This window comes from Saccoglossus kowalevskii, chromosome 14, assembly GCF_978046115.1.
Source record: "Saccoglossus kowalevskii chromosome 14, keSacKowa6.1, whole genome shotgun sequence".
NCBI classification, from domain to species: Eukaryota; Metazoa; Hemichordata; class Enteropneusta; family Harrimaniidae; genus Saccoglossus; species Saccoglossus kowalevskii.
The window spans coordinates 11,071,359-11,085,103 of NC_140654.1; the positions used below are offsets into that span (position 1 = coordinate 11,071,359).

Below are 13,745 nucleotides of genomic sequence, written 5' to 3' on the forward strand. Positions count from 1 at the left end.
TTGATCGAGTTCAAACTTCACACACACAAGGTACATCATGTCACAAATATGTATGTGCATTTGTTTCATGATCTCATTAACGATAGCCAAATGGCGGCCGCTTTAAGGTCGAAAATGCATTGAAATCGCACATTTTCACCATTCCGGACCCGGATCTCAGTTATGCATGGACGGATTTCATTCAAATTTGGTACATACATTAAACATAATAGGACCTTGATGCACGTCATTTTTTTTTTCGGATCAAGTTCGAAATGGCCGACTGGCGGCCATTTTGTTTTAAAGAATTCAGTTCTGGATCCGTATCCGAGACATGTCTGGATTGATCAAGTTCAAACTTCACACACACAAGGTACATCATGTCACAAATATGTATGTGCATTTGTTTCATGATCTCATTAACGATAGCCAAATGGCGGCCACTTTAAGGCCGAAAATGCATTGAAATCGCACATTTTCACCATTCCGGACACGGATCTCAGTTATGCATGGATGGATTTCATTCAAATTTGGTACATACATTAAACATAATAGGACCTTGATGCACGTCATTTTTTTTTCCGGATCAAGTTCGAAATAGCCGACTGGCGGCCATTTTGTTTTAAAGAATTCAGTTCTGGATCCGTATCCGAGACATGCTTGGATTGATCGAGTTCAAACTTCACACACACAAGGTACATCATGTCACAAATATGTATGTGCATTTGTTTCATGATCTCATTAACGATAGCCAAATGGAGGCCGCTTTAAGGCCGAAAATGCATTGAAATCGCACATTTTCACCATTCCGGACCCGTATCTCAGTTATGCATGGATGGATTTTGTTCAAATTTGGTACATACATTAAACATAATAGGACCTTGATGCACGTCTTTTTTTTTTCGGATCAAGTTTGAAATGGCCGACTGGCGGCCATTTTGTTAAAGAATTCAGTTCTGGATCCGTATCCAAGACATGTCTGGATTGATCAAGTTCAAACTTCACACACACATGGTACATCATGTCACAAATAGATATGTGCCTTTGTTTCATGATCTGCTTAACAATAGCGAAATGATGGCCATTTTAAGGCCGAAAATGCATCAAAATCACGTATTTTCACAATTCCAGAACCGGATCTCAGTCATGCATGGATGGATTTTGTTCAGATTTAGCACAATGTGTTGTACATATGCAGGTGCATTTCGGTCATGATCTGCTTTGAATGTATATGTCACTCAAATATGAACGGAACGGGGACGTGTCATTGACAATGACTTGTTATAATGGGCAAACAATGAATCAATTCGCAAATTAAGCAAGTCTCTTGTACGTGTGAATACATTTGTTTTTTCTTTTCATTCATTATACTTAACTATACTATACTGAACAGTGAAATCATGGCAAGAAAAGTACTCACAAAATTGCCTTTGGTTGAAATATGCAATTTAGAGCAGAATTTTATTCTATTGGTAATTAGCTTCTTCTTCGAAAATGCACTGGACCAAGGAAAACAAAACATGGATTGATGTTTTAGTTTTCTGTGTTGTAACATTTCATGGCAAATTTGCCACACTGATCAATAGTTGCCAGCATGTATCTCTGTGTGTTCTGATTGGTCACATGGATCTATACGTGTGCTCTAATTGGACAATTTACTAAATAAAGATCATAATTTTACATTAATTTCAAATCTTTTGTGAAAGTAGGAGGAGGAAAAAAATGTTTGTCTGTCAAAAAACCTCTGCCAAAGCATGCTTCTATTAGTATTTGGATTGGGAAATATACTTTGCATAATTAATTTGTTGATAGTTACTGTGACTGCAAGAAAGAATTGAATGGCAATATTGCAGTATAAGACACAGTTTTGCTGAAATTTAGCTATATTGCTCACAGACTTTGTGTAATGTACCTATTTTGTGTGTCTTGTACTGCAATATTGCCATTCCATTGTGTGGTTACAGTAATTGAATACTGAGTTGGACCTTCTGTAGCATCTTCACTCCAACAGCTGTTTGAATACATGAATGACTTCAACAGTATTAATTGAGCATCCGTCTCTATAATGGGTATTCGGTAGGTGTTAAGTAATATAAGAACCTCCGTTACCATGGAGTTTAACCTCTGTTACCATGGAGTTTCTGGCTGAGAATCGTTGCATGCACAAGGCAATTCTGAAGCCAGAAACTTTGAGGCTGGGTTCTCACACACACACACACACACACACACACAAACAAAATGATTGGCTACTCATTTGAAATTTAGCCCATCTTGTTCCAAACATCCCTAATTGTAAAATACACTTTACCATTAGGTTCTACTACCTCAAGGTGGCTTTAGAACTACCAGAACTAACTTCCTGTGTCACTTGATACGGACTACAAGTGTGAGAGCACAAGTGTGGTTAAACTTATGTTGAATACTTTCATCAGTATCAGAACTTTTAACAGGTGGTTTGGTGTTTGAATTACTAGAAATTAAAAAAAATATCGCATTTTGAAAGTTTCTATTTTTGTTGTTAATTTTGTTTTGCATATTAATAATTATATTTGTTTGGACAATTATTTTTGGTAAATATCTGTTGTAATAATAATATAACGTATTCAAATGATCTTACACAGGCCATTCAATATACATGTAACATGCAAAGATAAAACCAGTGGAGGATCCTGAGAGAGTGTACTGCATCTACTCAAAACATTTAAATGTTTTACGGGCAGTTTTAGACCAATTGTGGCAAGAATGAATTTGTAAAATGCCTGGCAATTGGTCTATTCTACTGTGCCCTCTAAATAAATACACCCTTTTTCATGCAGTTTTTATGTTAATGAGGAGTTTAATTAACAAGCCATCTGCCAATGAGAAAACATCTTTTGATTGACCTCTTCAATGAAACACTGATGCAGATGTGAACCTGACACATAGAATTCATTGTTCAAGCACACAACTAATTTTCTTGTTATGGAAGTGTTCCCTAAGACTGTATATCATGAATAATTAATAGCAATGAATATGCCACAAAATACACCAGACACAGTAAGGAACTATCACATAAAACAATAAAATGGCCATGGGAGGTAAGCTCAAACAGAATTGTGATACATTTGAAATTTAAGCATCTTGACTCTCAGTGAATAACGACACTTTTAGAAAATCCATTTTCATTTATTAAATATCATGTGTTAGTATATTTAACAATCCACATATTCTATTTGTTTATCCAGGAGGTTGCTATATTTTTTTGCACCATTCTATCTACTTGGCAGACTTCAAAGGGGTGTCTCCAGGTAAACCTAACCTCACAGCGAATTTATTTACTGGCTTAAAGACAGAATATATATATATATAATGGAGTCCCATGATTCCCTGGTACAATCCCAGGGATTTACTGCTTACTCTTTAAGTGGCAGTTCCCATTGAATGCATCACCTAATTGGTGTACAAAATCTCTTGATTTTGGAAAACAAACTTTAGATATGTAAAATTTTCATAAAATAATGTAGATCCAGACTTCCAGCTTTTACTGATAAACTTGACTGGGTGGTAAACCCTCATTTACTACTGCTGCCAAGGTCAATGTCACATCAACCACCAGATATAATCAACATACATTTACAATCTAACTTGATTTGAAAGAAATTTCTCTTGAAACAACCATGAAATTAATAACAGTAAAAGCATTTGAGAAATTACATGACATCAAAAGCAAGGATACCAAAAAAAAAATGATGACATCGGGGAATTGAAACACAGAATGATATCAAAAGCAATGACACACGAAAAATGATATCAGATCAATTGTGTACACATTCTTTTGTCATTTCAAGCATCAACTGTGGTTGTTTTTGAGATTCTCAATTCATCATGTTTTCAGAATTCAGTTATGCATACACACAACATTTACTTTCCATTTTAAAACAAAATTGATATGACTATGATTTCATTTCCGTGCTTCCTCCGCTGTCACTAACAACGTAATTGGTACATGATCATCACGTCTTTGCCACAGCATTTCACCTTCAAAGTGAACCAGTTTTTGTTTTCGAGCTCTCATAAGCATTCCCACCAGTTTGTTTGAAATCTTATTGTACACCTCAAAGAGATTCCCAAACAAGACAACAACACTTCCATTCTCTTGCACTGTTCCAATCCTTTCTATAACATGCAAAAGTTCTTGAACTTCCCGAGAAACCATCTTTCCGGCTTGCTTTCCTCGTATGTCAGTCATAGTTCCAGCGACAGGCCTTGCATATTCTGGATCGTTTTTATCAAGTACTTTACGGTGTGAAGATCCCTCCCATTCTGAAAATGGATTGATCAATTGTTTTTCTCTGTGTTCATCTTCTTTTTTTTTCCACATCGCTATTTTTCCGTCTACAACGCTTTTATTGTACGAAGCCATTTGATAATAATTTTTGAGATGATTTCCCTAAAGACCTGTGAATGAAATATACACATCAGGTTCAATATAAACTTTTTAATATTTTTTTTTCATTTTTTCTGAAGTGTTTAGTTTAACAAATGTTCAATGTGATGGAGTCACAACTGCTCTTCCCAGGCCTCCGAAATGCCATTAGAATTCCTAACATTACACACTGAGTACAGAACGATCAGAAGCAGTGTTTGTATGACACAACTTACCAATAACACTGTAAAATTGATTCAGTAATTACGACATTGATGAACTTCAATTTAGGTCTCACAATTCTGTAACAATCTTGAAAACCTTATATTATTATTATTATTGAGAATCAAAATACTTCCAATTTACAACTACTTCCGGGTTGTTGTTTTGAACACCCTAAGTGAACAGAAATAGACTCCACCTAAAATCGAATATTTGTTGATGTTTTTTGCTCATTTCATCCCGTAATAATATTTCTTACTTCGATAAAATAGAATAATTTTCATATGTGTCGCGAAACATATTTCTATATTATGTTTTTTTGTTTTGTTATTATTTAGTTTTTCTTTGTGTGCTAGAGGGTCAACTGTGACGTCCACTCTGTAAAACGACGTGGCGAAACGAGGCTGCGCTAACAAAATGGCGATGTCCACAAAGAAACTGTGTGCCGATTTTTTCTGCGGCTTTCTCGTAGTTTCGTCTTTTTGTTTAATTCTCTCGACTTTTGCTGACGGTGAGTATGCTTCATAATTACTTGTTCTAGTTTGACAAGCGTGATTGTTAGAATTTTGGCGTTTTTTCTCATTAATAATATCATCACACGTAGAACTTCCGCATCGAACCGTGGCGGTCGTACCCATTGTGCTCACAGTTCGTGTTGCCGAGTATGTAAGGGTAATTTCGATGTGTATTAATCGGAACGAGAATTGATGAAACATAATTGCTACATCACATTTCCAATTATAACGTTTTAAAATCAAAAACGTCGTTGTGTATTGTTGTCATCAATCAATCACGGTTTATACCGGTATTTTAGTAACTGATTCGATGCACAATACCCCCCCCCCGCACATTCTTCTAATTTCCCCATCTATCTAACTACACAATTTGACACAGTCAAGTAAATAAATGACAATCAATCGTGTCTACCCTCCCATGCAATCACACCTTTGTTTTGTTTTTCAGATGAAATTATAGAATATGAATTTGTTACATGTGGATCAGTAATTAAATTAAAAAATAGTAAATACAATGTCCGTTTGCATTCACATGATGTGAAATATGGATCTGGAAGTGGACAACAGGTACAAAGTTCTTTTTTTTTCTTTAATGTTAAAGGGGTGGTCTTGTAAATTTTTATTTAACACTTGGATACTGTACATCATCCATTCCAAGGACCACCATCCTTTAAGCCACTACATTTATTATTATATTAACACGCATCTATACAGTATACTGTAAAACATGTTTTTTTGGCGAGCATGTCTATTAAGCGAATTTAGCGAGAGAACTGATTCGCTAATTCAAGATGTCGCTAATGACTTTATTAAAAATTCAAAATGGCCAAGGCTTGGGGATTTGTATACAGTAATCCGGAACATAAACATCTGGGTCGCTTCCAAATTACACTTGACAGTTTTTCTTTGTTTTTATGGAGGGATAACTGCGCATTTGTTTTGGCGTGCGACAGACAAGTATTGTGAAAACAGGAAATCAACAATGACAAGAGAGATTCGCTAAATCAACATTTCGCTATTACGTCATTTTACCTCAATTCGCTTAAAAATTGCATGTCGCTTTTTCAACATGTTTAACAGTAAGTTTGTAAAGCAAGTGTAACTGCAACATACTGTATTTAGTTGAAACTTATTTTTGTTGAATATCACACTCCTAACCAAAACCCTCACCCTAGCACTTCAGTCTCCAGTGTTATTGTTTATGCTCCTCCAGATGACTATACCTTGAGAGGTGAATATACAATTAAAATGGAGAAGTACTGGAGGGGCACAGAACAGATGAGAGTTATGGGTCAAGGAGCTCTAACGAACCCTTACCATAACCGTTGGCTGCTGTGTTCTGTATTTGAAATCTAAACTTAAAACATATTTTGTTACCAGCTGTGCAGAATATGTGCGTAGGAATACATTGTAAACAAATCATCTAATTACCACTTTGTTCCTGTGTTGTACAGAAAGTATGGATTATTTTTTTCTGAATGGCAACATGTTAATACTATTATGAATATTCATTACATGAATGCTTTGTACATTGCTGATGGCAATAATAGGAAAGTTGTATAAGGCCATCTGTTAGTTAATTCGTTATACTTTGTTATCTGTAAAATAGCTGGTTTCCATGTATATTTTTGTTTTCATGATTTCAAATTCTGTCTAAATTTGAATTCACAGGAAAATATGAAAAAACAATTTTTCCCATTACATTGTACACTCATTTTTTTGTCACACACTTATGAGATTATTAATTATGCTGAGGCCAAATGAAAACAATAGCGTGTTACTGATAACATGAATTTGCTAATTTTTTTTCATCCTGATGCTTTTGACAAACTGTTCCTAGTTGCATATTAGACCAGTTCTTCTACCAAAATGGTGACTTTTATTTGTGATCATATAATGTTCGTATCATGGCCTGTAATGATAACATGGTCATAACGTAATTAATTTAATTTTTATGTATTTTTCTATTTAGTCTGTGACTGGAATGGAAAAAGCTGGGGATGGAAATAGCTATTGGCAAATAAAAGGAAAAACTCAAAAATCGTGTCAAAGGGGGTAAGTTATAACCATACTAAGCCTATTGAGTCATTTCTACTGTGCACAGTCTCTCTATAGAGGGCAGTGTACACTGTGAACTACATTCTCACTTGCCATAATAACCACTAAAGTTACCAGTGTTTGTTTTTAGAAGGACACTGATTGATTGCTAATACCGATAACGTCAAATATAGTACATTGTCGTCTATTATAAAAATGTATTATTTTTGTTATATTCATTGTGATGTGTTGATTCAGGAGCACACAAAACATCAAAGAAACCAGAGAGCTTTCAAATTTAACTTCTTGTTTATTCCGCCATTTTTAGTTACCTCAACGGCACTACTTTTTACATATCAATACACTCGGGTGATAAGGTGACCATTACAAAAGTATGTATTCTGACGCATGCAATAAAGTAGTCCCAAAAACGTCACATTCATAAACTGCAAAAACTTTTAAACAGAACATAGAAGTTCTATTTATCTATCAAAAAGTTCACCCATTACTAGTATCTTATGGGCCCTTCCAAACTCTATATGTCATTATGAAAATGAAAATATGTAAAAATGTTCTAAATGTAGCTTACTTGAGGATGAAGTTTATATACAAATGAATTGGGTAACTGGGAGTGAGTATTAGAGTTAGGGATGGGGGTACAAAAGGAACTCTTGCCGAAGTTTATTTTATCAATCAATGTAAACTATACACAGTTAAATGAAAACTTGTGTATTTATGTTATCTATTCTATATGGTACCAGCTGTTTGATTGATTCCCTTAAAACTATAATGTCTGTATTGATTGGTGTTTTCGAATAGCTACTGTATTCTATAAATTTATTGTAAATTTTATTTTTGCATGTATTTATGCACACCACCCATATTTATTTTTATTTTTTTCAGAAATAATTTTTATGAGAAATCAAAATAAAAGCCCAATTTATAATTAAAAAATAAAAAGCAATTCATACGCATTAAATTTTGAAATCAAATCAAATGTTTTTCATTACATACATACTATAGAATCCGTAGTACTATCATAAAAATTCAAAGTTTTATGTATGTTCATTTCAGTATATATTTTTAGTGCCCTCTGATTTTAAATGGCCTGACAAAATCTGGAAGTTGAGATTTATATTTTGCTCTTAGAGCAAATGTGGTAGCCAGTGTTCCAATCTACTGTGCATCTTTTTTCATTGTATTGTTTTTTTTACCCACAGTACACCAATCAAGTGTGGTCAGTCTATACGTTTATTACATCTTAATACAAAAAGGAATTTACATAGTCACATGTTCGAATCACCGCTATCTAATAATCAGGAAGTCAGTGCATTTGGGGAAGAGGGTGAAGGAGATGAAGGTAAGTTCATGAACATTTGTAAATGGATGGAGAAAAGAAAAACATGAAGGTGCTCTCATGGATTCATTAGTTTATATCATTATCTTGTAATTCCTATTTTAATAAATCTTTAATTTACAAAAAACGTTAATAGTAATAATGACATATTCTGACTATTAAATACGTTATAGTCTTAAACGCTGAAATCTAACTGAATCGATCAGTACTATTTTTTTTATTAATTTTTTCATTGCTCTAGGAATTTTTATTTTTACAATTTAAGGTAAGAAATCAAAATGGACAGTGTGTCGATTTCATGGCTGTTGAGTTTCATAACTTTAGCTATATTATAGTAATAGTGATGAAAAATCAGGTAAAAATTGTCCTGATTGATTTATTTTGATTTTCAGCCCTCAAGTAATTGTCTAAAATACTGATAATCTGTTCAATTGAAATGTTTGTTTATTACATAATATTAATAACTGCATTTTATCACACAGGTGATAACTGGGCAATCACATGTTCATCAACTTTATGGAGAAGAGATCAACCTGTGAGACTCAAGCATGTTGCCACTGAAGCGTGAGTAATGTTAATTTCACTTTCATTTATTCTCGATATAAAGACTTGGAAGAAATATTATTAAAGGAGTAGTAAATTTTGTGTCCAGTCACCAAAAGTGTAGTGGTCAGGGACTCTAATTCAAATCCTACCTGCGGTTGATCCCTGCTCAAGGTGACTGTGCCACATTTGCAATGCAGAGGCTGAAGTCATAGACTCATTCACTCACTCTGACTGGGGAACCTCGTTGAGGTTTACAGGTGCTTGTGTTTAACTAGGCTTGGGGCACTGCATTAAATTGCCATTATCTCTGTCACTCAGTTTAAAACAAAGAATATAGTTTCTGTGTTCAAATGCACTACCATGAATATTGTAATCTAGGCTTCATTTTTTGAACATTTAAATTTTTGTTGGTGTTTAAAATTAGTCCAAATTATGTTTTCTGTAATCACTTATGCCTGATTAAGAGTACTGTGTTTATTGTGACTAGCGCGAATAGGTAAACTCAGTTTGAACACTGAATGTTTTTGCCATATATGTAATTTAAATGCTTCCTGTGGGCATTTGCACTTTTGGGGAATGATGATCCTCTTTTGATTTAATTTTAATTCTTTTCCAGATATCTGGCAGCAGTTGATCAAGTTTATGGAAGACCCATTCGTGGTCAGCGTGAAATTGCTGCAATAAGCAATCCCAGTCAGGCTACACAATGGACTGTTATGGAAGGAATTTACGTAAAACCGGATGAAGAATAAAAGAAATGCAATATAAATAATTTTTTTTAATGGATTTATTTTTGGGGTGATTTTGAAATACTTATTTAATTGTACTTCAATTGTTAGACAAATTCAGTAATTGTAAACTTTTATTTGTCTAACAACTTATTTGAAATATTTGATATAGGAAATCAAAGTACCGGTACCCACAATTTTGACCAAAACTCCCTAATTCTCAACAGTCGCGGTACAAATTTGTTAAATCATGGTCACAGCAAATATTAACCACTCAAACTCGTGGTTCATATTCCACATGGTACTTCACTTGATAGATCTGTTATTTATTATTAGCCTTCAAACACCAAGTCTTCTAGTTCGTGAGTGTGTTAGTGAGATGACTTGCTTAGGATTTGGATTACTGTGGAATACTTTATTTTTGTTGGAATTAATTTTCGCTGAAAAGGCTTTTTAGGCGTTTTGTATGGAATTTATTTTCACTGATTTTTGATCAGTTTAATGTGAAATATAGGAAAAAAGGTATATTCCCTGGATTTTATTTTCACGGAATTATCCCTCCAGCAAAAATAGCGAAATAAAATTCCAAGCGAAAATAAAGTAGTCTCCAGTATTGCTTTCAGACAAAATTGGAACACCTCTATCTGTTTCCTTGCCATCAACAGAACGAGACGTGTTGTGGAAGATATCATTTTTTTGAAATGTAAACCACTACAGCCTTTTGAAAATACGTATTTGTATTTTCATATTTGTCATATTTGTGTTTTTCTTATACAATAAAGAAACAGTTGTTCTACGACTGTATGAAAGGTGTCCCCAGTCTTTATTTTATGAGACTACATGGCACGTGTATGTAACAATGCATAAGTGGAGTACAATTATTTATGTATTGAATTACACGAAGACCAAGGTTAGGTTGAATATCTGAAGATGCACAACAAGAGTGCATTATCCGATATACAATTTCTGGTAGAGCAAAGGACCAGATGTTGGCTTTTGAGCTTGGAGTTCAAACACAAACAGGAGTGTTGGTTCTATTACCAGTACTATAATTCTAATTTAGCATTTTCTATAAAGAATGTGATTGTGTCTTCATATTTTTTTTTGGAAATCATACATGTGGTGTTGTCGTATATTATTAACACATTACAGATGCACTTAAGTAGTTTTTCATGAGTAATGAATTAAAATCTACTTTGATAAATATTTATTTTGTTATGGTGTTATTTAACCAAATAAAGCTAGCTATTGATGATGCCTGCTGAAAATACTACAACAAAATATTTCTAGTAATTGTGTGCCATGGACTAGTGTTACATTAACTGTAAAATATGCCCTCTATGTTCGAATTGAAAGCCGTGACATAGTTAAAGCATGCGCCAGATGGCCTTAGCGCGTCATTGTTCACAAACAAGTGTCTACCCATGAGCCTTTGCATTTTTTAGCATTTGTTATTGTCGATTTGACTCGACTCCTGCGCTCGCGTAGGTGACGACCCTCCTGTTTTAACACTGGCCATTGTTTACTTATCACTCGGTCCCCTCCAAGACGGGAAACAATCGCTGAAATATCTTGTATAACCTATGTGTATCATGTTGGGATTATGTTCATGAGTGGCCCAGTAGTGAAACAAAACACATAGAAATGATAGCCACGATGAAATGTATAATCTGCAAGGTATGCTGGGAAATCTGGTGGTCTCTGCTGTCAATGCGTGTTTTTTCATAAAAACATCGTCTCCCATTCATCCCCGAAATACAAAAAGGACCATATATAAAGCATGGAGATATAAACAGACGTAAAATAAAGTGTATTATGATATTTATAGCTTTGTTGTGTTACAGATTTGTAGCAGGCATCTGCCTTGTAATCAAACAAACCAGGGCTTAGTCTTGATCGACAGTATTGATGAAACATTGTTCAAGAAAAGTACAGCAGTATGGTTACAACATACTACACGACTAGAAATGATAAAACAACAAAAGTAAGAAATAACCAGTATTGGCAATCTTTAATAATCTGTATAATCGGATTCTAGAAGAATAGTCTAAGACTACTATTGAGAAGGGCGCGACGCAATCTGATTAAAATCCGATGTAGGTATGAGGCTCCATTTTTTTTTTTTTTTTATTTTTTTTTTTTTTTTTTTTTATATAACCCTATATATTATATTTATTTGTATTTTAGTTTGAATATGTCGATTTTTTTGGTTTTTCTAAGAACTACATCGGATTTTAATCAGATTGGGCGCGACGTTGCACTTTTTAACGTTGTCCAATATTATCGTTTAATGCCGCCTAAGTTAGCCTGACGTGTAGGTGTATTAGCACCCTCACCGGCCGAACGGCATCATGTGTTGAGATGTTGGGTTTGGAGCACCGCGGAGGGCGCGACTCGTCAGGCTACGTCTAAGTTAGACATCTTTGTTTGGGCCATAATTAAGCAAGTTCGTTTTCTCTAATCATCATATCGTCTAACTACTGGGAAAGTTCTTTTTTCTCCGATACTATTGATAACTACTTGGATATTAGTATCAATTTTATTGGAGAAAAAACGTACCAAATGCCGTGCGGTATTTAATTGGGACGATAATATCGGATAAAAACGGAAAACTGTTAGAATTAGATATTATTATCGGAGGAAAAAACGTAGCAAAGGTTGATGCGGTAGTTGAACGGGATGATGTCAGTAGACAAACTAAGATGATAAGAACGAAAGATGAGGGAATATAACTTTTAACAACTGTTGAACTTAAAGCGCGGTGGTCGTCGCGCAGCGCGTGTTGAGATTTCATGTAAATAAACAATGTATTTTCTACGCGTTGTGCACGTCGCTATGAGTCCCATATCGAACAGGACGCGGCTCGACGACTGCCGCCCTTTAAATAATATTATCGAGAATAACGGACAAGAAGTTTAACAAGAGTCTATTATGCCAACATTTCATTAGATTTTATTATCCGATAATGATTTACATGGCAATGTCGCGCCTTCGTACACAGTGGTTGTTCAGTGATTGCGTTGCTATTCAACAACTCTGTTATGCATAGTGCATAGTAGTTACAATGTCTCGGTGTCTGTACGATGGATGCGAAAACGATCAGCGTAGTGAAACGACGAAAACCTTTTTTCCTATACCGAATCCCACAACTGAACGAAACTTGTGTGAACAATGGTTACGTAATATTGGTATGAATATCGATGTGGCCGATTACATCTACGATGAGAATAAATTGGTATGCGAAGATCACTTTGATAAATCGGCATTCGGCGCCGTTGTCATACTTGGTGGAGACTTGGTTCGGAAAAAGTTGAAGCCCGACGCGGTTCCACTAAAATGCCAGAATACTACCGAGGAAGGCAACGCTCAATCGAAAGCTGGATCTGACAAGCAAAGCAGCGGAGAGGTAAAGTTATCCTTCATAGAGGGTCGGCAAGGTTTTTTTTTTCGTAAGCTGTAATCAATAGTTTTTATTTTCGTAATAATGTAATTTAAATGAATACAACACGTAAATTTGTAGACATTGACAAGGTGTAAAATGTAATCAACTATTTTATTCGTCCGTAATTTGTACAAAAATACTATTTTTTGTAAGCGTATAAAGCATTTTCCAAATTCGTAATTCGTACGCAATTTTCAATTTGATTCTTAAACACAAATTATCAAACATATTATAACAATATAAACTGTAATTAGGAATTTGCTTTATCTGTAAAGTGTAAAAAAAATATTTTTTACTGTAAATGGAACTTTCATTTTATTTCCTGTAAAAACGTAAAATGCCGTTTAGTTTATTCCCTGTAACCTGTACCAGCTACCCCCTCCTTGTCGCCCCTCTTCACAGTTTGTTTCATGTGTGTGAATTGGTCAAGAGGCTGGCAAAATACTCATGTTGCCAGTGTAAATCACGCCTTCAGTATCAAAACAATTTACCAGTAGTAATATTTTAACTATTT

The 13,745-nt window shown here is 34.6% G+C and overlaps 2 protein-coding genes across 2 annotated transcripts; one reads left to right on the forward strand and one right to left on the reverse strand.

Moving 5' to 3' along the window:
- Nucleotides 1-3,123: 3,123 nt before the first annotated feature.
- Nucleotides 3,124-4,775, reverse strand: LOC100377479 (actin-binding Rho-activating protein-like). The gene is made up of 2 exons (XM_006818305.3): nucleotides 4,621-4,775; nucleotides 3,124-4,416 (listed from the first exon to the last, which is right to left on the reverse strand). Exon 2 carries the CDS (start codon nucleotides 4,379-4,381, stop codon nucleotides 3,920-3,922), a length of 462 nt encoding a protein of 153 aa, XP_006818368.1. The 5' UTR covers nucleotides 4,382-4,416; nucleotides 4,621-4,775; the 3' UTR covers nucleotides 3,124-3,919.
- Nucleotides 4,776-4,960: 185 nt separating this feature from the next.
- LOC100376578 (stromal cell-derived factor 2) lies at nucleotides 4,961-10,995 on the forward strand. Its single transcript, XM_002736189.4, has 6 exons — nucleotides 4,961-5,117; nucleotides 5,570-5,688; nucleotides 7,094-7,176; nucleotides 8,379-8,518; nucleotides 8,998-9,079; nucleotides 9,678-10,995. Exons 1-6 carry the CDS (start codon nucleotides 5,024-5,026, stop codon nucleotides 9,811-9,813), a joined length of 654 nt encoding a protein of 217 aa, XP_002736235.1. The 5' UTR covers nucleotides 4,961-5,023; the 3' UTR covers nucleotides 9,814-10,995.
- Nucleotides 10,996-13,745: the final 2,750 nt, after the last annotated feature.

Coding starts and splice junctions, on each gene's coding strand:
- LOC100376578 (XM_002736189.4), top strand. CDS start 5,024: ATGGCGATGTCCACAAAGAAACTGTGTGCCGATTTTTTCTGCGGCTTT. Junction 7,177..8,378: donor CAAAAATCGTGTCAAAGGGG/GTAAGTTATAAC, acceptor TTTTACCCACAG/TACACCAATCAAGTGTGGTC. Junction 8,519..8,997: donor AGAGGGTGAAGGAGATGAAG/GTAAGTTCATGA, acceptor TTTATCACACAG/GTGATAACTGGGCAATCACA.
- LOC100377479 (XM_006818305.3), bottom strand. CDS start 4,381: ATGGCTTCGTACAATAAAAGCGTTGTAGACGGAAAAATAGCGATGTGG.